The sequence below is a fragment of the Scyliorhinus torazame genome, chromosome 8, assembly GCF_047496885.1.
Source record: "Scyliorhinus torazame isolate Kashiwa2021f chromosome 8, sScyTor2.1, whole genome shotgun sequence".
Lineage (NCBI taxonomy): Eukaryota > Metazoa > Chordata > Chondrichthyes > Carcharhiniformes > Scyliorhinidae > Scyliorhinus > Scyliorhinus torazame.
In genome coordinates this window covers 154,941,720-154,965,638 of record NC_092714.1, presented here as the reverse complement: position 1 = coordinate 154,965,638, position 23,919 = coordinate 154,941,720, and the positions used below count along the sequence as shown (strand labels likewise).

At 49.9% G+C, this 23,919-nt stretch overlaps 1 protein-coding gene across 14 annotated transcripts in view; it reads right to left on the bottom strand.

Moving 5' to 3' along the window:
* Positions 1 to 23,919, bottom strand: part of LOC140428209 (MAP7 domain-containing protein 2-like) — a 300,511-nt gene that overhangs the window by 24,714 nt on the left and 251,878 nt on the right. For all 14 annotated transcript variants that reach the window (XM_072514408.1, XM_072514402.1, XM_072514412.1 and 11 more), the window contains 3 exons: positions 20,943 to 21,229; positions 13,404 to 13,542; positions 5,930 to 6,110 (listed from right to left, as the gene is read on the bottom strand). In XM_072514408.1, coding sequence (XP_072370509.1) covers positions 5,930 to 6,110; positions 13,404 to 13,542; positions 20,943 to 21,229 — 607 coding nt within the window. The remainder of the gene's footprint in view (positions 1 to 5,929; positions 6,111 to 13,403; positions 13,543 to 20,942; positions 21,230 to 23,919) is intronic.

Below are 23,919 nucleotides of genomic sequence, written 5' to 3'. Positions count from 1 at the left end.
CGTTGGTTAGCGCATACACCCCGACTTGGGACGGTTGAGGATTTGTGAAGATGTTGGCTGCCATTCCGAATTTGGATACGCACCAGTTAATACGGGGGGGGGGGGGGGGTTGGAATTCAGCACTGAATCCAAAGGTAGAGAGGTCCAAGTCATGTTTGCTGACCCCCTCAGGGCAGGCGAAGGTGTTGGCTACATTAATGAGGGAGATGGGGGGGACCCATGGAGGTTTCTACACCCGCGGGAGAGGGAGTATTCGTTATTTTCGGCAGTACACAATAACTTTTTTGTAATGGGAAAGGTGCTGTTGGCAGGGGTGGAAGTCAAAATATTCTGTGATTGTCATCTCGGACAATGCTTCACATTGGATGGATATGGTCCTGGAAAAGGGGTCGGCACAGATGCCTACTTGCAGGCTGGACTTGGGGTTGTTGGCAAATCCAACTTTTTGCCCAAAAATGGGAAATGTGATTGAGGACTAGGTAGGATTTAATAGGAATGTAGACGTGTTGCCATCAGTGGTGTGGGAAACTTTATAAGCAGTAGTGAGGGGGTGAGGTTACCTTGAGTAAGCCTCAGGTGGACAGGGAGACAAGAGAGGAGTGGCAACGGTTGGTAGAGGACATTTTGCAGGTAGATGAAAGGTGTGCGGAGGATCCGACCCAGGATCTTCGGGTGAGCAGGAAGGAACTGCAGGCGAAAATAACGAATATGATTCCTTTCATAGAATCCCTACAGTGCAGAAGGAGGCCATTTGGCCGATCATGTCTGCACCAACCATTGGAAAGAGTACCCCACCTAGGCCCACACCACAACCATATCCCTATCCCATAACCCAGTAACCCCACCTAATCTTTTTGGATACTAAGGGTCAATTTATCATGGCCAATCCACCTAACCTGTACATCTTTAGACAATGGGGGGTAACCGGAGCACCTGGAGGAAACCCACGCAGACACGGATAGAACCTGAAAACTCTACGGTCACCCCAGGAATTGAACCCGGGTCCCTGGTGTTGTGTGGCAGTAGTGCTACCCACTGTGCTACCGTGATGCCCACTAGTGCAGAAAGGTCTGTCGCCTTCGCATCCAGAACACTGACCAAGATAAAGGCAATTTGGCAATTAAGGCGGGCGAAAGCGGATGTATATGAGTATGCGGAGAAGGCCAGCTGCTTGTTGGCGAGCGGCAGTGAGAGTGATTGTTCGAGTCTGGGACAGGGCAGGGGAGTTGGTGGTGGCACCGGAGCAGGTATATAAGGTGTTTGAAGAGTTCTATAAGAATCTGTGTAAGTCGGGGCCTCCTGAGGATAGTCAGACATGAGGAAGTTTGTGGAGGTGGGGAAAGAACGGGTGGCAATATGGAAGATGCAGATGATGGGACTGGATGGCTACCCGTGGCGTTTTATAAGAGATTTCTGGATAAGTTGGAGCTGCTGCTGGTGGAGATGTTTGAGGATGTGGTTGCGAAGGGGATACAGCTGGAGAGTGCCTCCCGAAGGTGATCGGTGAAGAGCAGATGGTTTTGTGAAAGGCAGACAGTTGTGATCTAATGTGCAGCGTCTGTTGAATGTGATGCTTTCTCGGTGAGAAGGGAAGTGGCTGGATGCAGAGAAGGTGTTTGATCATGTGGGGTGGCGTTATTTGTTTGTGGTGTTGGAGAGGTTTGGGATTGGGCCTAAGTTTGTGGCTTGGGTGAAACTGTTGTATAAGGACCCCCAGTGGAGAGTGTGTGCATAAACAAGATGTGTTCAGGGTACTTTGCGTTGCAGAGGTAACCCGATGCCCCCCCTTCTGTTCACGCTGGCAATAGTGCGCTTGGCCATTGCGCTGAGGTGCTCAGAAAAATGGAGGGGGATAGGGAGAGGAGGGTAGGTGGAGCATAGGGTGGCTCTGTACACTGATTACCTGCTGTTGTATATCTTCAATCTGGGTCATCAGTGGGGGCAATAATGGGATTGCTTAGGAGATTTGGGGCTTTTTCAGGCTACAAATAAAATTTGGGAAAAAGTGAGTGTTTTGTGGATCTTCTCCAGTTGGGGTGGGCGTTTGCCATTTCGGGTGACAACCCGCTTTAGGTATCTGCAGCTGGCTCGGGTCTGGGCCCGGTTCCTCAAGTTGAACTTCGGGTTTGGTGGGCAGGGTTAAGGCAGATTTGCTGAAGTGGGATAGCCTTCCCCTATCATTGGCAGGCCAGGTGCAGTCAGTTAAGATGAACAGTCTACAGTGGTTTTTATTCTTGTTTCAGTGTCTGCCAGTCTTTTTGCTGAAAACAATTTTTATGAGGGTGCTTCACAGCTCCTGTGTCCTGGGTTCGATTCCTGGCTTGGGTCTCTCTCTGTGCAGGGTCTGCATGTTCTCCCGGTGTCTGCGTGGGTTTCCTCCGGGTGCTCCGGTTTCCTCCCTCAAGTCCTGAAAGATATGCTGTTGGGGGAATTGGACATTCTGAATTCTCCCTCGGTGTACCCGAACAGGTGCGGGAATGTGGCAACTAGGGGATTTTCACAGTAACTTCATTGCAGTGTTAATGTAAGCCTACTTGTGACAATAATAAAAGATTTTTATTATTATTATTTTAGGTTGGTTTTATTTTGTAAATGCGATGTACTTCATGTGGGGCGAAATTCTCCGGAAACGGCACGATGTCCGCTGACTGGCGCCCAAAACGGCGCAAATCAGACGGGCATCGCGCCGCCCCAAAGGTGCGGAATGCTCCGCACCTTTGGGGGCCAAGCCCCAACATTGAGGGGCTAGGTCGGCGCCGGATGAATTTCTGCCCCGCCAGCTGGCAGAAAAGGCCTTTGGTGCCCCGCCAGCTGGCGCAGAAATGACATCTCCGGGCGGCGCATGCGCGGGAGCGTCAGCGGCCGCTGACAGCTTCCCACGCATGCGCAGTGGAGGGAGTCTCTTCTGCCTCCGCCATAGTGGAGACCGTGGCGGAGGCGGAAGGGAAAGAGTGCCCCCACGGCACTGGCCCGCCCGCGGATCGGTGGGCCCCGATCGCGGGCCAGGCCACCGTGGGGGCACCCCCCGGGGACCCCGGAGCCCGCCCGCGCCGCCTTGTCCCGCCAGTAAGGTAGGTGGTTTAATTTACGCCGGCGGGACAGGCATTTTAGCGGCGGGACTTCGGCCCATCCGGGCCGGAGAATCGAGCGGGGGGGCCCGCCAACCGGCGCGGCGCGATTCCCGCCCCCGCTGAATCTCTGGTCGGAGACTTCGGCAACCGGCGGGGGCGGGATTCACGCCAGCCCTCAGCGATTCTCCGACCCGGCGGGGGGTCGGAGAATCTCGCCCCTTATGTTTAATTGTTAAAATGTTAAAACTTGAATAAAAATATTTTTCAAACCAAAAATTATCTCCGGGTACAGATTAAGGAATATGTGGATAGTGTGTGAAGGTGGAGAAGAGCAATGGTCGTATTGAATGTTGGAACAGGCTTGAAGGGCCGAGTGGCCTGCTTCTGGGGCGCGATTCTCCGACCTGGTGGGCTGGCGTGAATCCCGCCCCCGCCGGATGCCGAATTCTCCGGCACCGGATATTCGGCGAGGGCGGGAATCGCTCCACGCCGGTTGGCGGGCCCCCCCCAGCGATTCTCCGGCCCGGATGGGCCGAAGTCCCGCCGCTGTCAACCCACGCCAGCCGGCGTGGATTGAACCACCTTTGGGACGGCGGGACACGGCGGCGCGGGTGGGCTCCGGGGTCCTGGGGGGGGGTGCGGGCCGATCTGGCCCCGGGGGGGCCCCCACGGTGGCCTGGCCCGCGATCGGGGCCCACCTATCCGCAGGCGGGCCTGTGCCGTGGGGGGACTCTTTTCCTTCCACGTTCGCCACGGTCTCCACCATGGTGGAGGCGGAAGAGACTCCCTCCACTGCGCATGCGCGGGGATGCCGTGAGCGGCCGCTGACGCTCCCGCGCATGCGCCGCCCGGCAATGACATTTCCGCGCCAGCTGGCGGGGCACCAAAGGCCTTTCCCGCCAGCTGGCGGTGCGGAAATCAGTCCGGCGCGGGCCTAGCCTCTCAAGGTTAGGGCTCGGCCGGTCAAGATGCGGAGGATTCCGCACCTTTGGGGCGGTACGATGCCAGACTGATTTGCGCCGTTTTTGGCGCCGGTCGGCGGACATCGCGCCGATATCGGAGAATCCCACCCCTGATTCTTATGTTCTTTTAAATAAATATTTTTACAGAAAGGATATTGGCTGAAGCAATGAGTTAGAATTTTGTGTGGTTTTAACAGATTTATTAATGCGGGCAGATTTTATGAACTTGGCTTCTATTCCATTGAGTTTAGAAAATTAAGAAGTGATTTAACGGAGGTATTTAAAAATTCTATTAGGGGTTTGATCAGGTAGAAATAGGCAGGGAAGGAGAATCCAGAACGAGATGGCATCATTTTAAAATTACAGCCAGGCCATTAAGGAGTGAAATCAGGAAGAACATCTACTAATAAAATGGAATCTAATAAACTCTAAATTAAGATTAATGCGCATGTTTTTAAAAAATAATCTTTTTATCACAAGTAGTCTTACATCAACACTGAAATGAAGTTACTGTGAAAAGCCCCGAGTCGCCACATTCCGGTGCCTGTTCGGGTACACGGAGGGAGAATTCAGAATGTGCAAATTACCTAACAAGCACATTTTCGGGACTTGTGGGAGGAAACCGGAGCACCCAGAGGAAACCCACGCAGACACGGGTAGAACGTGTAGACTCCACACAGACAGTGACCCAAGCCGGGAATCAAACCTGGGACCCTGGAGTTGTGAAGCAACAGTGCTACCCACTGTGCTACCGTGATGTCCTCTACGTGAATGTGGAGGTGTGTTCAATAAGGCTGATGAGCTGCAGACGCAGAAAGCCACATGAAAGTATGGGCCAGAATTCTCCGGCCATTGGGATTCCCTGTTCCTGCTGGCAAGCACCCCGTCCACTGGTTTCCCAGTGGCTTGGGGTGGCTTCAATGGATTGGCCATGCTAAATTGCCCCTTAGTGTCCAAAAAAGGTTAGTGGGGTTACTGGGTTCCGGGGATAGGGTAGATGTGTGGCCTTTCCAAGGGTCGGTGCGATCTCGAGGAGCGAAATGGCCTCCTTCTGCACTGTAGGGATTCAAAGATTCTATGATCACATTGACAATCCAGTCCATGGCGTCGTGGTGATAATAGAGACCTGGTTCAAAAAAGGCATGACTGGGTATTAAATATTCCTGGATATCAAAGGTGTCCAGGTATTATAGGGAAAGCAAGAAAGGGTGAGGGATTGGAGTATTCATTAAGGAGAATATTGTAGTGAGTGAGAGAGAAAGAGAGAGTATCCCACAGGGCCCAAGGGCAGAATCTATTTAGCTAGAGCTAATAAACAACAGCAAAACTATTCCATTGCTCAGTGTAGTTCTATAGGCCACCAACTCATGGTAAAGATGTAGGGGAACAAATTTGCAAGGAAATTACAGACCCACGGCAATGTGGTGAACTCTTAACTGCCCCGTCAAGAGCAATTGGGGATGGGCAATAAACGCTGGCACAGCCTGAATGAATGAATTTAAAAAAAAGATCCACTCCCCCGAACTATCCCTGTAGCCCCACCTAATCTGCACATCTTTGGATACTAAAGGGTAATTTAGCATGGCCAATCCACTGAACCTGCACATCCCTGGACTGGGAGGAAACCGGAGGGCCAGAGGAAACCCACTCAGATACAGGGAGAGCATGCAAACTCCACAAAGACTGTCAGCCAAGGACGGAATCAAACCCGAGTCCCAGGGTCTGTGAGGCAGCAGTACTAACCACTGTGCCACTGTGTACTCCCAAGGTAAATTTGCTCACCTAACCTTTACCAGGATTAATACCACTTCTCCCTCAGGCTGACAAGCAAGGTTAACAGAAGGAGTAACGATTACACACATACATGTCCAGGAGCAATCATGAAGCATCACAAACCTGCTGTTCCAGTCTGGCCAGGACCTCTTTCTCCTGCTGCTCTTTGGAGATTCTTTCCTCTTCTGCCTTCCGCTGGTGCTCCAGTTCCTGCTGTCTTTGCTCTTCTTCAAGCCTGCGAGCCTCTTCTTCACGACGCGCTTTCTCTTCCGCTTCTCTTCTTTGCAACTCCTCCTTTAGTTTTCTGCAACAAGCCAGCCAGATGTACTCAGAGTCATAATTAGCCTCTCCCTTAGAACACGGAGTACAAGGTGCATAAAACATCTCCCTTGGACACCCTTGTCAGCCAGGTCAGGTGATAAACACAAGAGCAGAATGATGGCAGATGATGCTACCTGAAATGGTTCAGCACCGGGTGTCGGTTACAAAACCTCTGTGATGACTGTAGAAATTATATATTATTTTTCAGATTTGTGGCAGTAATCGGATTGAAAATCCTAGTTTAAAATACATACAGACAATATGTCAGCAAAAGCTGTAATTAAGGAGTTGGAAAAGGTGAGGTAATAATTCATTCTAACTACTTACTTGATTACAGATAAAGGTCTAATGGGATATTGTTATGATTGCTGAGATTCCCTGGAGAGTAGATAATTTATGAGGGAGTGCCATTTAGTCCTAGCTAAGTAAGTCATGTGACATCTTAGTCGGATACAGATAATGTAATTATTGGGAGGAGCCAAGGCAGCACGGTAGCACAAGTGATTAGCACTGTGGCTTCACAGCGCCAGGATCCCAGGTTCGATTCCCTGCTGGGTCAATGTCTGTGCAGAGTCTGCACGTTCTCCCAGTGTCTGTGTGGGTTTCCTCCGGGTGCTCCGGTTTCCTCCCACAGTCCAAAGGCGTGCAGGTTAGGTGGATTGGCCATTGCCCTTAGTGACCAAAAAGGTTAGGATGGGTTATTGGGTTACGGAGATAGGGTGGAAGTGAGGGCTTAAGTGGGTCGGTGCAGACTCGATGGGCCGAATGGCCTCCTTCTGCACTCTATGTTCTATGTATGTCTGTAGTTTTGCAGTTTTCCATAGAATTGGAGTCTGACCAGAGAGAGGGATTTTAAGTTGAACAGCAGTTTTGCCAAATGCTGTTAGGTTAAGAAGAAATGCACTGGTTCTGCTCTTGAAATGAACTCTCTCCAAAGATCTGCTCAGCAAATCAAGTAAACCTGTTTTGTTAACTTATAAGTGGCATCTGGGTTGTTTAATTGGAGTCAGTAGCAGGTATAGATAGTAAGTTGAAGTTTTTCCTTGTGTTTAAGAACTGTTTAACTGATATTTATAAAGCTATTTATTTGATGTTAATGTGGTTAATCCTGTGTTTAAGTTAAAGCTTGTTTTAACATAAAAGATACTTATTCATCAGACGGAGGATGTGGGGTGGTGGTGGGATCTTCATTGGAGAAAAGGCGAACGCAGTAACCCTTGAGATAGCCAATGGTATCCGCAATCTGCCTAATGAGTGCGAACAGTCCCAAACACAACACCAAGGTTCAAATCACTGCCTTAGGTGTGAAGTTACAGCGACAGGAACTCCAATGATGATGGGTCGGCTTCTATCATTCATTGTTTAAAATTTGGTTTGGGGAAATTAATGCACGTTGTAAAATATTTACCAGCTAACAGCATTGAGAAATTTCAAGTGGTGATGCTCGTTCTTTTGTTTTAAGCCCATGTTGATGGACAGAGACCAAGGGCAGGATTCTGGGCCAAAGTCCCAGATTAGGATTTGCATGGGAATCCTGACCCCAACTGTCAGGAGCCTGGATTGGTCAATTCATAGCCAGAGTCCATTGTCTGTCCCTGGATGTGCTCACTGTCCATTCAAGGGAGACGGGCAGGCTCTTGACTGGAGGGTCATTACGAGGCCTTTCAGCTCTCCATAAGGAACAAAATAGTAGAATGGGGAAATAAAAATATTTGTCTTGTATACCTTAAAATAGGACACCAGTAATCTGAACTGTTTTAGCAGAAGGACCTGCATCCTGCCATTACAGGTGAAAGAGAAAGAGAGAAAGATGGAAAAGAGAGAGAGCGATGGGGAGAGGGAGGGAGAGAGAGAGTGAAGGAGAGACAGGGAAGGAGAGACAGAGAGAGCTAGAAAGACAGAGACAGAGGACAGAGAGAGAGGGAGAGAGAGAGAGAGAGAGAGAGAGAGCGAGAGAAAGACAGAGAGAAAGACAGATAGGGAGAGAGAGAGAGAGAGAGAGACAGAGAGCGAGTTCCATAGAATGAAGGTACCATCTCAGCAAATCTTATTGAATTAATAAATGGCCATAGTTCGCAGGTTACCATTGTGCAAGTGATTCTACTTCACAGGGCTGCTGCAGGAGGGTACAAGTGGAACTGGCAGGTGGGAAGGGCATCAAACCCTGTCAGGAGCACAGCGATCTCTCACAACTGGGTCTGGCACTGGGAAGCTACCTGTAGGCAGCTGCCCTGTTCCCAATGCCAGTAGGTTGACGGGAAATCCCAGTCAGTTTCCGATGATACATAGATATATAGAAGAAAGGAGCAGGAGGAGGCCTTTTGGCCCTTCAAACCTGCTCCGCCATTCATCACGATCATGGCTGATCATCCAACTCAATAGCCTAATCCTGCTTTCTCCGTATAACCTTTGATCCCATTCGTCCCAAGTGCTATTTCTAGCCCCCTCTTGAATATATTCAATATTAGAGTCCTCTTGAATATATTCAATGTTTTAGCATCAACTACTTCTCCGCCCAAACGTGTTTTGCAATTCCGCCGTTGCTGGACGGAGAATCGCACCCCATATTTTGGGAGGTTGGATGCCACGTTCTGGGCGTGGGAAGAAAAGGGGTTGGAAGGAATGGAGGATCTGTTTTTGGAGGGACGGTTTGTGAGTCTGGAGGAGTTGTCGAGAAATTTGGGTTCTCGCGGTCTGACTCATTCAGATACTTACAAGTTTGCAATTTTGGTAAATGGATCCTTTAGATAGTCCCTGTGGCGCCACCAATCTCCTTGATGGAGAGGGTCGGAGGAGGGGAGTACCTCGGATATCTATGGCAGGATTATTTCCCAAGATGCAGTATAGGTAGAGGGGGTTAGGCCAAGTGGGAGGAGGAGTTGGGGCTGGTTTGGGAGGATAGCGTGTGGACTGAGGCCGTGCGGAGGGTTAATGCAATGTCCTCGTATGCAAGGCTTGGCAGAATACAGCTTAAGGTAATATGTAGGGTTCATTGACTAGGTCTAGGATGAGTAGGTTTTTTGCGTGAGTGGACAAGTGCAAGCATTGTGGAACAGGTCCGGCTAATGTGCATAATGGCTGTCGTGTCCTAAGCTCATGGGGTTCTGGGTCTCCTTCTTTCGCACCATGTTGACGACTCAGAAAATTGAGCCCTGTCCCTTAGGACTGCGTATTTCAAACCTCTTTGCCCTGGACCCATTTTTATCAACCAGCCAGCCTTTGCGACCCATGGTGGCCAACCTTCACGACCCACCATTTTCTCTTTAATGCGAGAAGTAAGCCTGCTTGGTCCTCACAATCTCACTCCAATCAGGTTCACAGGAGGAGAGGGCTATGCGCATATCGGGTGCAGGTTTCAGTCAGTTCCTTTGTGCTGTCTTCATCTTTGTGAGGACGGAAAATCGCATGTGTAGTTTGTTGTGAAGGACAAAAGCAACAAAACCTTGTTTTAGTCAGCTCTGGATACTCCTTGGAGACGCTACTTCAGAATGCTGACAGCCTCATGGTCTTGTGCCGAGTTCTTAATGTGCTGTCAAAGCTGAGGCGCAGAAGTTCCGTTTCTTCACTTGCATCTGCAAGTTAATAACTGATTCTGTGGTTTCAAATTCAAAGGGATTTTTAAATAAGTTCTCATTGCATCCTTTGAAAAAAATCAAGAGGTCTGCCCTCGAACCCGCCATGCTTCGTCTTCAAATGCCTTTGAAGTTTTGAGGATTTTAAACGTTCATTTGCCAGTACTTCCCTGCATATAACACACATGGGCTTCGCATCATGATTTGAATTGGCACAATTAATAAAGCCATACCTTAAAAAATCATCCTTATTCTGCCTTGTGCCTGGTTTCAACTTCTTCTTAATGGGCTCACACTAGCACTTGTTTGTCCTCTTGTGGACTTTCCTGAACAGCTCACACCAGCACTTCTTTGTCCTCTTGTGGACTTTCCTGAACAGCTCACACCAGCACTGCTTTGTCCTGCAGTGGATTCTCCTGAGCCACTCTCTCCAGCAGGTTTAGTTGTGAGATCCTGGTCTGTTTGTGTCTCTGGCCCTCTCTTCCTTATTAAAAAAGGATCTATTTTAAATTTTTCAGTCCTTTTGCTTGTTTGCTGTTAACAAAATGGAGGAATCGCAATCGCGTCCAGAGCACGTGACGTCAGTGTTCGGGGTGCGTGACCTGCTCGCTGCCGTCGCTTCATGCAGGGAGACTGCATCCAATTTTTAAAAATTTTCTCCTGGGTCAGCGCACTAACGTCAGGAGGAGGCGGTCTTTCTCGCTGGGCTCCGTGCCTACGCACTGGAGAATGAGTACACATGCGCATAGTATAGCCTGCATTCTGAATGTCGGTCGTGGCCGTCATTTTTAACGCCGGTCGCAGACGGCATTTTTAATACCCCCAGCTGCAGCTGCTGGGCATTAATTCCCACGATCAAGAACGCCATGATGGATACCTCCTCGACACATTCCCGCAACCTACCGGCGGGTCGCGACCCCAACTTTGAAAATGACTGCCTTAGGGCCCATATTTGGGGTATCGGACTTGCCGGAGCTACAGATGGGGGTGGGGGCCGATGTCTTGATCTTCGCCTTGCTGATTTCTTGGAAGCGAGTGTTGAAGGAATGGAGGTCAGCTTCCCCTCCCAGTGCCTCAGTTTGGCTGGGGGAATCTGATGGAGTTTCTATACCTCGAAAGAGTCAAGTACACCGTGAGGGGAGCAATTGAGGGGTTCTACTGAAGATGGTAGCCGTGTTTATCTTATACTTCAGAGAGCCGGTAACCGTTAGTTGCTGGGGGGAGAGGGGAGGTAGTGGGGTTGGATCTTTTCGGTCTTTTTCTGTTTGGGGTGTTGGGAGTGGGGGTGGGGGGGGGTGGGGGTGGAGAGTTATGATTGGGGGTGTTGTGTTGTTTTGGTGTCATGCATAAAATGGAAAACGTTTGAATGAAAATATATATTTTTTAAAGCTATCAATACCAAACAGAATTTCTTATTCCTTAAGGGCCTCATTTTGCTACCTTTAGCAGGTTGTGTAGAGATTCATAGTTCTTCTGTTTCTTACATTTCTAATCTCAGCATGTCACCTCAGCGAAGCAGAGCAACTCTGTAGCTGTCCTCCATCCTACCTCATTGAGTCCTCTGCAATTCAAGAGGTGGAATTTTCAATCAGATCAGAATAGAAGCCAGTGGCCAAAATAAATGGGGGTCCGCTGCCTCCATGATTTTGGTGATGGTGAGGAGTGTGTTGGCTCGCAAATCCGCCCGGACAATGATCAGATCAATTAAAGGCACTTAATGAGCTAATTAGGAACATGTCCTGGATTCTTTCCAAATTATTGCGGGGCTAGAGACTAGGCAGCACAATAGCAGTGGTTAGCACTGGTGCTTCACAGCGCCAGGGTCCCGGGATTCTTTCCCGGCTTGGGTCACTGTTTGTGCGGAGTCTGCACATTCTCCCCGTGTCTGCGTGAGTTTCCTCTGGGTTTCCTCCCACAAGTCCCGAAAGAGGTGGTTGTTAGATGTGGTGTATATGGATTTTAGTAAAGCGTTTGATAAGGTTCCCCACGGTAGGCTATTGCAGAAAATACGGAGGCTGGGGATTGAGGGTGATTTAGAGATGTGGATCAGAAATTGGCTAGCTGAAAGAAGACAGAGGGTGGTGGTTGATGGGAAATGTTCAGAATGGAGTTCAGTTACAAGTGGCGTACCACAAGGATCTGTTCTGGGGCCGTTGCTGTTTGTCATTTTTATAAATGACCTAGAGGAGGGCGCAGAAGGGTGGGTGAGTAAATTTGCAGACAACACTAAAGTCGGTGGTGTTGTCGACAGTGCGGAAGGATGTAGCAGGTTACAGAGGGACATAGATAAGCTGCAGAGCTGGGCTGAGAGGTGGCAAATGGAGTTTAATGTAGAGAAGTGTGAGGTGATTCACTTTGGAAGGAATAACAGGAATGTGGAATATTTGGCTAATGGTAAAGTTCTTGGAAGTGTGGATGAGCAGAGGGATCTAGGTGTCCATGTACATAGATCCCTGAAAGTTGCCACCCAGGTTGATAGGGTTGTGAAGAAGGCCTATGGAGTGTTGGCCTTTATTGGTAGAGGGATTGAGTTCCGGAGTCATGATGTCATGTTGCAGCTGTACAAAACTCTGGTACGGCCGCATTTGGAGTATTGCGTACAGTTCTGGTCACCGCATTATAGGAAGGACGTGGAAGCTTTGGAGCGGGTGCAGAGGAGATTTACCAGGATGTTGCCTGGTATGGAGGGAAAATCTTATGAGGAAAGGCTGATGGACTTGAGGTTGTTTTCGTTGGAGAGAAGAAGGTTAAGAGGAGACTTAATAGAGGCATACAAAATGATCAGGGGGTTAGATAGGGTGGACAGTGAGAGCCTTCTCCCGCGGATGGAAATGGCTGGCACGAGGGGACATAGCTTTAAACTGAGGGGTAATAGATATAGGACAGAGGTCAGAGGTAGGTTCTTTACGCAAAGAGTAGTGAGGCCGTGGAATGCCCGACCTGCAACAGTAGTGAACTTGCCAACATTGAGGGCATTTAAAAGTTTATTGGATAAGCATATGGATGATAATGGCATAGTGTAGGTTAGATGGCTTTTGTTTTTTGACTTCCCATGTCGGTGCAACATTGTGGGTCGAAGGGCCTGTACTGCGCTGTATCGTTCTATGTTCTATGTTCTAGGTGAATTGGACATTCTGAATTCTTCCACCGTGTATCTGAACAGGCACCAGGGTGTGGCGACTAGGGGCCTTGCACAGTAATTTCATTGCAGTGTAATCTAAGCCTCCTTGTGACACTAATAAAAGATTATTAATCTTTATTCTTTATTATTGTCACAAGTAGGCTTACAATTTGAATTGCTTCATTACTGGTGCCTTTAGCTGCCTTGGTCCTAAGATCTTGAATCCCTTCCCTAAACTTCTCTGAATTCCTATTGTCACTTCCTTCCTTTAATATGCTCCTTAAACACTATCTCTTAGACCAAACTTTAGGACATCAACCTTAAAATCTTCCAATGTGACTCGTATCTAGCTTCATTTGGTGCTGTTGCTGTGAAGCACCATGAGCCATTTTATTAAGTTACTTTCCAAAATATAAATGCTGTTTACAATAGACAGCAAAGAAGCAGGATACAGCGGATAAATACACAACTTTCAATAGCGGGAGTCTGGGGATTACAGAGGTACGTGGGAGCAAAGCCATGGAGAGATATGGAAACAAGGACGAGAGCTTTAAAATCTGAGTTTCTAAATGTAGCACATTACCTTTCAGCTTCCTCCTGCTCCAGCCTCTCCTTCTCCTCAATCTCCTTCTGCAGCCGTGCATGTCTTCGTCTTTCTGCTAGAAGTTTAGCGGCTTCCTCTGGGTTAGTTGTCCCTGCCATGGTTTTAGTGGTGGATGTGTCTGATAGAGAAATGTGGACAGGTGTGTCAGTCACAGGAGTGCCGTTATTCACATGAGTACACACACAGACATGCACACACATAGTCACAGACACACACACACACACACACACAAATGCGCAAACACACACAGACTCAGACACACAAAGACACACACAGAAACACAGACACACACACACACACACACACGCACAGGCACACACACATAGACACACAGATGAGAAAAGGCAAAAACTTAAACATCTGAACTGGGTTAAAACACAAGAAAAAGATAATGGGCTGGATTCCCCATTTGGGAGACTAAGTCCCCACGCCGGCATGAAAACGGTGGTGTTTTACGCCAGGAAAACTGGCGCAAAACGGCCACCGACTCGCCATTTTGCTGGGGGCCAGCCGGGAGGCAGCGTAGAGCTCCCAACTGCCAATACGTCCCTGAGCATTTCCGGGTCCATGGCTGTGCATGCGTATGGTGGCCGCCTTCAGCGGCTGCACCATGCTTCATGGTGAACTCAGCTCGCGGACCCGGACCGCAAAAATAGTACACCCCTTCGGCCGCTTGCCTGCCCACAGTGCCCTGAACCCCGAATGAAGCTCCCGTGCACATGGATCAGCCCTACCCCAACCATGGCAACGCCGGACTGAGTCAACAAAGAACAAAGTGATGCACGATCAATGACCACTAAAGCGAGGTTGTAGTCCAACTGAAGGCTTTAATAAGCTAGATGTTTCCCCCAGAAGCTCAGGTACAGAATGAAGGCTGCTGGGGCGGCACGGGCTCTTATACCCCGCCTTGCAGGGCGGAGCTACCATACAGCTTGGCCAATAGGAAGCATACAATCTCTACCAATGGTGTTCCAGCATTACCAGGTACCGTAATACCTCTACTCAGACTACCACATTCACCCCCTGTTAAAAAAAAGAGTCCGGCAGGGGTGGTGGCCTGATACTACAACATGATAACGTGATAGAAATTATAGTTATGGAGGTACCGTGATACCTCCGTACAGCGTTTTGTAACTATTTACAATTCTATTTACTATTTACAAGTTACGATTCATAATTAAATATACACTTTAAAATGAAGCAATCAGTCGATCGGGGGCCCTGGTCGTCCTCTGTGATCGTCGAAGCTTCGGTGGTGACTCCGGTGGAGGCTCGGGCGTCTGTGACTCCGGGAGTGTGGCCTCGGTCTCTGTGGCAGCTTCGACACCCCTAGATGGCGCTGGTGGGGAAGATGGTTGACCTGGGAAGGGAGCGTCTGCGGGGTGCGTCGGTGGGTGGGGGGTGCCTAGACGGGGCCGGCGGAACGACTGATCCTTCTGTAAGGTGCACTGGTGGGAGGGAGAGTGGGACTGGTGGCTGGGGCATGCGTGGGGCTCCGGCGGGCGCCAGATCTCGTAGGGAGACCGTATCTTGTCGGCCATCGGCGTACTGGGGGCTAGCGTGGAGAAGGTGGACCCTCTCGACCAACTGTTCCGATTTGTGCGTCCGCACCTGTTTTCAGAGCAGGATGGGTCCGGGAGCTGCCAGCCAGGTCGGGAGTGAGGTCCCAGAGGAGGACTTCCTGGGGAAGACAAGGAGACGTTCGTGAGGTGTTTGGTTGGTTGTCGTACAAAGCAGTGACCGGATGGAGTGGAGGGCATCCGGGAGGACTTCCTGCTAGCGGGAGACTGGGAGATTCCTGGACCGTAGGGCCAGTAGGACGGTCTTCCAGACCGTTCCATTCTCCCTCTCTACCTGTCCGTTACCCCGGGGGTTGTACCTGGCCGTCCTGCTCGAGGCACTGCCCTTGCTCAGCAGGAATTGACGCAGTTCGTTGCTCATAAAGGAGGACGCCCTATCACTATGTATGTAAGCGGGGAAGCCGAACAGTGCAAAGATGCTATGGAGGGCCTTGATGACGGTGGTTGTGGTCATGTCGGGGCAGGGGATGGCGAATGGGAACCGGATGTACTCGTCAACCACGTTCAGGAAGTACGTGTTGCGGTCGGTGGAGGGGAGGGGGCCTTTGAAGTCCATGCTGAGGCGTCCAAAGGGACGGGAAGCCTTTATCAGGTGCACTTTTTCTGGCCGGTAGAAGTGAGGTTTGCACTCCGCGCAGATTTGGCAGTCCCTGGTGGCTGTCCTGACCTCCTCGATGGAGTAGGGCAGGTTGTGGGTCTTGATAAAGTGGAAAAAGCGAGTGGCCCCCGGGTGGCAGAGGTCCTCGTGGAGGGCTCGGAGGCGGTCCACTTGTGCGTTGGCACATGTGCCGCGGGACAGGGCATCAGGAGGCTCGTTTAGCTTCCCGGGACAAGACAAGATCTTGTAGTTGTAGGTGGAGAGTTCGATCCTCCACCACAAGATCTTATCGTTTTTTATCTTGCCCCGCTGTGCATTATCGAACATTATCGTTGGTCAGTGAGGAGAGTGAATCTCCTGCCGGGCAGGTAATGCCTCCAATGTTGCACAGTTTCTACTATGGCCTGGACCTCCTTTTCGACTGAGGAGTGGCGGATTTCGGCAGCATGGAGGGTACGTGAGAAGAAGGCCACGGGTCTGCCCGCTTGGTGGAGGGTGGCCGCCAGAGCTACGTCAGACGCGTCGCTCTCGAACTGGAAGGGGAGGGACTCGTCGAGGCGTGCATCGTGGCCTTTGCAATGTCTGCTTTGATGCGGCTGAAGGCCTGGTGGGCCTCTATCGACAGGGGAAAAGATGTGGATTGGATCAGGGGACGGGCCTTGTCAGCATAGTTGGGGACCCACTGGGCATAGTAAGCGAAAAACCCTAGGCAGCGCTTCAGGGCCTTGGAGCAGTGAGGGAGGGGGAACTTCATAAGGGGGCGCATGCGTTCAGGGTCGGGGCCTATAACTACATTTCGCACTACGTAGCCGAGGATGGCCAGACAGTCGGTGCTAAACATGCATTTATCCTTGTTGTATGTAAGGTTAAGGATCTTTGCGGTCTGGAGGAATTTTCGGAGGTTGGTGTCATGGTCCTGCTGGTCGTGGCCGCAGATGGTGACATTATCGAGATACGGGAATGTTGCCCGTAAACCGTACTGGTCAACCATTCGGTCCATCTCGCGCTGGAAGACCGAGACCTCGTTGGTGACACCGAAGGAAACCCTTAAGAAGTGGTAGAGCCGCCCATCTGCCTCAAAGGCAGTGTATTTGCGGTCACTAGTGCGGATGGGGAGCTGGTGGTTGGCTGACTTAAGATCCACCGTGGAGAAGACCTCGTAATGCGCGATTCTGTTTACCAGGTCGGATATGCGGGGGAGAGGGTACGCGTCCAGCTGTGTATATCTGTTGATGGTCTGACTGTAGTCAATGACCATCCTATGCTTCTCCCTGGTCTTTACCACCACTACTTGAGCTCTCCAGGGACTGTTGCTCGCTTCAATGACTTCTTCCTCAGTAGCCTTTGGACCTCTGACCTAATAAAGATCCGATCCTGGGCACTGTACCGTCTGTTCCTGGTGGCGACGGGTTTGCAATCTGGGGTGAGGTTCACAAACAGGGAAGGCAGGTCGACCTTGAGGGTCACGAGGCCGCAGACAGTGAGGGGGGTATAGGGCCGCCGAATTTGAAAGTTAGACTTTGGAGATTACACTGGAAGTCTAAACCTAGGAGTATGGCCGCGCAGAGGTGGGGGAGGACGTAGAGCCGGTCATTTTTAAACCCCCTTCCCTGGACTGTGAGGTTTGCTACACAAAACCCCTTTATCTCTACTGAGTGGGAGCCGGAGGCCAGGGACATTTTTTGATTAAAGGGGTGGACGAGGAGAGAACAGCGCCTTACCGTGTTGGGGTGTATGAAGCTCTCCGTGCTCCCAGAGTCGATTAGGCAGGACTGTTGATAAGTACCGTTGTTGTAGCAGTTGAGAGTGTTCGAGGCCGGGACTGATCCAGGGTCACCGAGGCTAATCTCAGCAGTTGAGTGTTCTCTTCGGGCAGTGTATGGTCAGCCGAGCTGGGGTCCTGGGAGTCCATCCAAGATGGCGGCTCCCATTGGTCGCACATGGCTGGGAGTGCACAAAATGGCAACGCCCATCCATCGAGCATGGCGTCCGCGGGACAAGATGGCGGCGCCCGGGGGGGGGGCTGCATGTGATCCTGGAGTAGGAAGATGGCGGTGCCCGCTGGCCGCCCGGGGAGTGTGGAGAGGTTTGTGGTGGCAGTCCACAGTCGCCTCAGGAGACCGCGGCGACCGCACGGGCCTGGCATACCACGAAGTGGCCCTTTTTACCGCATCCCTTGCAGGTGGATGCGCGGGCCGGGCAGTGCTGTTTGGCCTGCCTGCAAAATTAGCAGCGGGGCCCCCCCGGGGTAGCCAGGCCGCCTTGCAGCACAAGCTTGTGGGGGGATGGGGGATGTCTCGGGATCGGCTGCGGAGGGGTTCCACGCTGCCCAGGGGGCTGCCGCACGGGCGTTTCTGGAGGCCACATCCAGGGAGCCTGCAAGGGGCCGTGCCTCCTTGAGACCTAGAGTGTCTTTTTCCAGCAATCGCTGACGGATTTGGGAGGACAGCATACCTGCCACGAAAGCGTCCCGGACCAAGAGTTGTGTGTTCGCTCGCCGAAACTTGTGGGCAGCTGCAGTTTCTTCCCAACACCAGGAGTGCACGGTAGAATTCTTCCAGCGATTCCCCAGGGATTTGTCGCCTCGTTGGTAGCAGATGTTGGGTGTAGACCTGGTTTACCGGGCGAATATAATGTCCTTTTAGCAGCTCTATTGCTGCATCAAAGTCTTCCGCTTCCTCGATGAGGGTGTAAATCTCCGGGCTCACGCTCGAGTGCAGGACTTGCATTTTCTGCTCTCCCGTGGGTGTGTTTTCGGCCGTTCCGAGATATCCTTTAAAATACGCCAGCCAGTGCTTGAAGATTGCCGCTGAGTTCGCCGCGTGGGGGCTGAGTTGCAGACACTCCGGCTTGGTTCAGATCTCCATCCTTTTAAATCTAGATTATTAAATTGATGCACGATCAATGACCACTAAAGCGAGGTTGTAGTCCAACTGAAGGCTTTAATAAGCTAGATGTTTCCCCCAGCAGTCTCAGGTACAGAATGAAGGCTGCTGGGGCGGCACGGGCTCTTCTACCCCGCCTTGCAGGGCGGAGCTACCATACAGCTTGACCAATAGGAAGCATACAATCTCTACCAATGGTGTTCCAGCATTACCAGGTACCGTAATACCTCTACACAGACGACCACACAAAGAAACATACAGCACAGGAACAGGCCCTTCAGCCCTCCAAGCCTGCGCTGACCATGCCCGTCTGAACTAAAATCTTCTACACTTCCGGGGTCCGTATCCCTCTATTCCCATCCTATTCATGTATTTGTCAAGATGCCCCTTAAACGTCACTATCGTCCCTGCTTTCACCACCTCGGCCAACAGCGAGTTCCAGTCACCCACTACCCTCTGTGTAAAAAAACTTGCCTCGTACATCTCCTCTAAACCTTGCCCCTCGCTCCTTAAACCTATGCCCCCTAGTAATTGACCCCTCTACCCTGGGAGAGTCCGCAGCTGCCACGCTGAATTCACGACGGGTGAGACCATACGTGTCCCACGCCGTCGGAAACTCGGCCGGTCGGTGACAGAGCATCACGAGGTGGGCCTCAGGCAAAGGCCTGTGGCCCTGGATACGTGGCGCGGCGTAGCTTTTCAGGGGACGGAGCATCGCGAAAGGGATGCCGCCCCCGATTTTGGCATCATTGGGGATTCTCCGCCCCCTCGCCGAACGCGATTTCGGCGTCGGGGAGCGGAGAATCCAGCCCCGTATTTCCTATCTGTATTTCAACACAAAAACACTGGAAATGTCACAAAGGATTGGCTCCAAGTGGATTCATTGCCTCGTATATCACAAAGATGCAAAAAGTCAGAAATTCTGTAGATGTTGGCAATCTGAGATTTAAACAGAAAACACTGGAGACACCCACTGGAACAGGCAGTATGAGCAGAGAAGGAGGATAGGATTAATACGTCAGCTTCAGGGCCTCTGTCCTGCTGATCGGGAACAAAGCAAGGGAAAAGCGCATACAGAAAAAAAATATCGAATAAGAAATGGTAAAAAACAGATAAAATGTCACCATCCTCACCTTTTTTCCTCTTCCTCTGCCTTCTTGCACCAGTGCTCAGCTCTAGTTGTCCTGAGTTTGTTACCACTGAGTGGCTTTATCGGCCATTTCAGAGGATAGTTAAGAGTCAACCACATTGCTGTGGGTCCTGAATTACATGTGGGCCAGACCCGGTAAGGACGGCAGGTTTCCTTTCCCAGTGAACCAAATGGGTTTTTACAACAATCCAATGGGCTTGTGTGCATTTTTACTGATACCAACCTTTTATTTACAGTGTTGAAGTACGTTCACATTCACAGACTACTCTGGCGGGATTGGCACTCATACCTGATGCAGACTTGCGTCCTTACACTCTGTTGTAGATTGCTGCTTCAATCCATTAAGAACATAAGCAATAGGAGGAGGTGTAGACCATTCGGCTTATCGAGCCTGCTCCGTCGTTCAATGTAATCTTGGCTCAGCTTCTGCCTCAACTCCTCTTTCACGCTTCCTCCCCATATCACTGGATTCCCCAAGGCCAAATGCCTGCCAATCTCACTCCTAAATATGCTCACTGCTGAAATATCCACAGCCATCTGGGCTGGAGAATTACAAAGAGTCACAACCCTCTAAATGAAGAAATGTCTCCTCATCTTGGTCATAAATGGCTGGCCCTTCATTCCAAGGCACTGGTGCACAGCTCTAGATTCTTCAACCTCTCAGAAATGTTTCAGTGAGGCCTTATTTCATTCTTATAAACTCCAGAGAGCACAGTCTGCTCCATTCAATTCAGCGAGCAATGACAATGATGCTGGCCCTTCAGTGGGTTTTACAGGGAAAGATGGGAGGTCACACCTTGCTGCCAAGGTTAAATACTGTTCAATCAAGCAGAATGAATCCTGTGCACTGTCAGGCCATCCTTATAGTGTCAATATTATGAGATGACACAGCTAAATTAAACAGGTCCATCCACGAGCTCTATACTGTCTGAAAACGTTTTATTTTTGAAATGTAGCATTGAACAACTCTGCCTGTTCCAGCCCTACCATCCTCCACATTATCTGCGCTCCTTTGATGCCAGACTCTTGCCCTTCTCTGATTCCCATTGTGCCACCATTGGCAGCCGTTATTTCAGCTGCCTGGGCCCCAAGCTCTGGAATTTTCTTCCTAAATCTCTCGGCATTCCTACTTCACATACCTTGCTCCTTAAAACCAACCCTGTTGATCAAGCTGTTTGCCACTCGTGTTATTATCTCTGTATGTGACATGGGTCAAATTTGAGTTTGACAATGTTCCTGAAAAGGGCCAGGGATGTTTTACTACATTGAAGATACTATTTAAATGCAAGTGGTTGTTTTAATCACCTTCACCCAGCACCGTTTTCTTCCTTTCATGTTCTTTCACTGGAGTTGTCACTGGAGTGTCCCTTTCAGCCACCTCTGGCGATTTAATGTCACCTCCTGCAGCCTCCTCCGATTTCTGTCGTGCTAGATCCCCCTTTTCTTTGCTCTTTTTTTTACTTCCTGTGCTTCCTGCGATGTTATTAGAAGATGGCCGTCTTCTCATTGGGGAAGGCTTGCCGCTGGAAGTGGGAGATGTGGGGAACTCTTTGCCAGAGCTGGGAGAACGGGTTCGAATCTTTGAACTGGCCCTGCAGAATGATGAACAGAAAGTCCATGGAGCTATTAAATCTTTAGACATACTGAATATATTTTTGACAAACTGTTTTGGCGTTACTATTTTACAAATTGTAAAATTTGGCACATGATTTTCAGTTCTGTATGCGAGGAGTCCATGTCTCCAAAATTGGAAGAACATTGAATTATTTGAACGCTCCCCCTTCCTGAGTTTTCTTTTAAAGGTTGAAAATTTACTTTGATCTGTGGCCAAGCTGTTTTTCTCAAGTAATCACATAACTTCATTTATATGTGGCCAGATGGCCAACAGCCTGAATCGTAGGCCCGACACAAAATTGGACACTTTTAATTAAACCATGGCCCGCAGCCAGGCCTGAAGGGAATTTAAACAGGCCAAGTTTGAATACACTGGTCAGATTCAGGCAAATTTGGACTTGTCCTGCAAACAGGGATTGGAGATAATCGCCCTATTCAGATAAGGACAATTGCTGGGTATTCCCCAGATTCAACCAGACTTTCTGGCACCTCAGATTCCCGCCGTTACCTTATATGGAATAAGGTTGTCCGCAGACAATGCAGATGAAGGTGGACCACTGGGGGAAGTTCTTGGTCTCCTACAGATTTGGAATTGGCAACGCCATGTTGTGACCCCTGCCTCATTGGCTGAAGGTCAGAGAATCTTCTCAAAAGGCATGAAGAGGGGATCAGAAGGGACAACTAGAGACCATCTCTAGCGAAGACTCAATACGTAGACTAAGGATAAGACTCGGTGGTGAACCAGTGACAGATGGAAGAGGAAGCGCGTGAACCGCCTTCGCAGGCGAGGACTTTGAGATGGCAGACTCAGAGAATTGGATCCAGCGGTTAGCACTGCTGCCTCACAGTGCTGAGGGCCCAGGTTCGATCCCGGCCCCGGGTCATTGTCTGTGTGGAGTTTGCACATTCTCCCCTTGTCTGTGTGGGTCTCACCCCCACAACCTAAAAATGTGCAGGGTAGGGGGATTTGCCACGTTAAATTGCCCCTTAATTGGAAAAAAAATGTTAAAAAGAGAATTGGGCCCGTGAGTCGATCGAGTTCATCGGCATGGGTAGTATTAGAATCTTGGGCAAATAATATTGAGATAATTTGGGATAGTTACTGTTTGTAAACATTTATTGTGTTTGTGAATAAATTTGGACTGAATCATGTGCCTGTGTTTGTCCTTTGTTCATCTCGCAAATAAGGACACTGGGTAAAAGGTTTTACTAATAAACTGGTTAAAGTGTCTGATAATTTACACGCAACATATATGACCAACAAGACATCTGGTGAGACAAGAGTCATTTTATTTACTTTGAGTTAACATAACAAAAACTGCTGTTGCCAGGCATGAGGCCCTTGCTGATTGGCTGAATACATCTAACCTAGGAGAAGTTCTCTCTGAAAATTTATTTTGACCTCAATATGTGCCTTGGGAGCAAACTGTGACAGAATCTCTCTCTCTCCTCTCCATCACCACCCCCCCTTCCCAAAACCATATTGCCTGCAAGCCAGAATGGAGTATTCACCTTCAGCCAGAATATTGTCAAAGGACAAAGAACAAAGAAAAGTACAGCACAGGAACAGGCTCTTTGGCACTCCAAGCCTATGCCGACCATGCTGACCGTCTAAACTAAAACCTTCTACACTTTCTGGGTCCGTATCCCTCTATTCCCATAAGTTGTCTGTATTGAAAGCCGGCGAAGGTGCAACAAGTGAGAGTTAACAAAGATACCAAAGATCTATCTGAAAGGACTTCCAGATAACTGCTGTTATCAGCACTCTGCCAGATCAAGAATGTCAAAACCTTTTCTTAACACTGTTGATCTTGTTGTGTTATGTGATTTGTAATAACACAAGCTGCCACTTGATGCAGTTTTGAGTAAAAGATGCTCCAGACTTTGAAGTGAGTTCAATGTGTTTTATTGAACTATTAGCACAGTTCTCAATGAGTTCGACTCTCTGCTAATCTAAACGTAGTAACTCAGTCTAACTGAACCAGCCTTGCTCTAAGCCACTTGCTGGGGTGTGATGCTGAGGATACACCCTGTCTCACTCTGTAGATGTTGGTCTGTGGAAAGAGGCGGGGTGTGAGTGCCTCATCCCTTTTATAGTGAGATACCACCCCTGAGTGTCCTGACTGCTTATAGGTCGTGTCCTATTCTATGTGTTCATTGGCTGCATGTTTGAATATCATGACATCGCCCCTTTTTAAAAAATGTTTTGTTGGCGTATGTGAATGTATTTACATGTGAATGAGTCTGTGTAACGTGACTGACCGAGGACAACAGAACAGAGCAAACAAAACAAACGCTAACAAGTCCAGTCTCTGAGGCTTGCGTCTGATCCTGGTCGACCGCTGGAGAGGTGGCGGAGGGGACGAAGACGCCTTGACAGGCGGGATGGAAGCCTGACTGGTGGCCTCGTGGTGTGAGGTATCAGGAGGTGGCAATTCAACAGATGGAAATGGAAGAGAAGGTGGTTGTGGGCAGGCAACTTTGCGCAGTGCCGGTCGATTCCTTCGCATGATGGAGCCATCGGCCATACGTACCACATAAGAGCGGGGCGTGGCCTGTCGAACAACGATAGTCGGGGCAGACCACCCATCATCCGGTATCTTGATCCTAACAGTGTCTGCCGGGGATAGCACGGCCAGATCGGTGGCATGGGGCATCATAGCCCTGC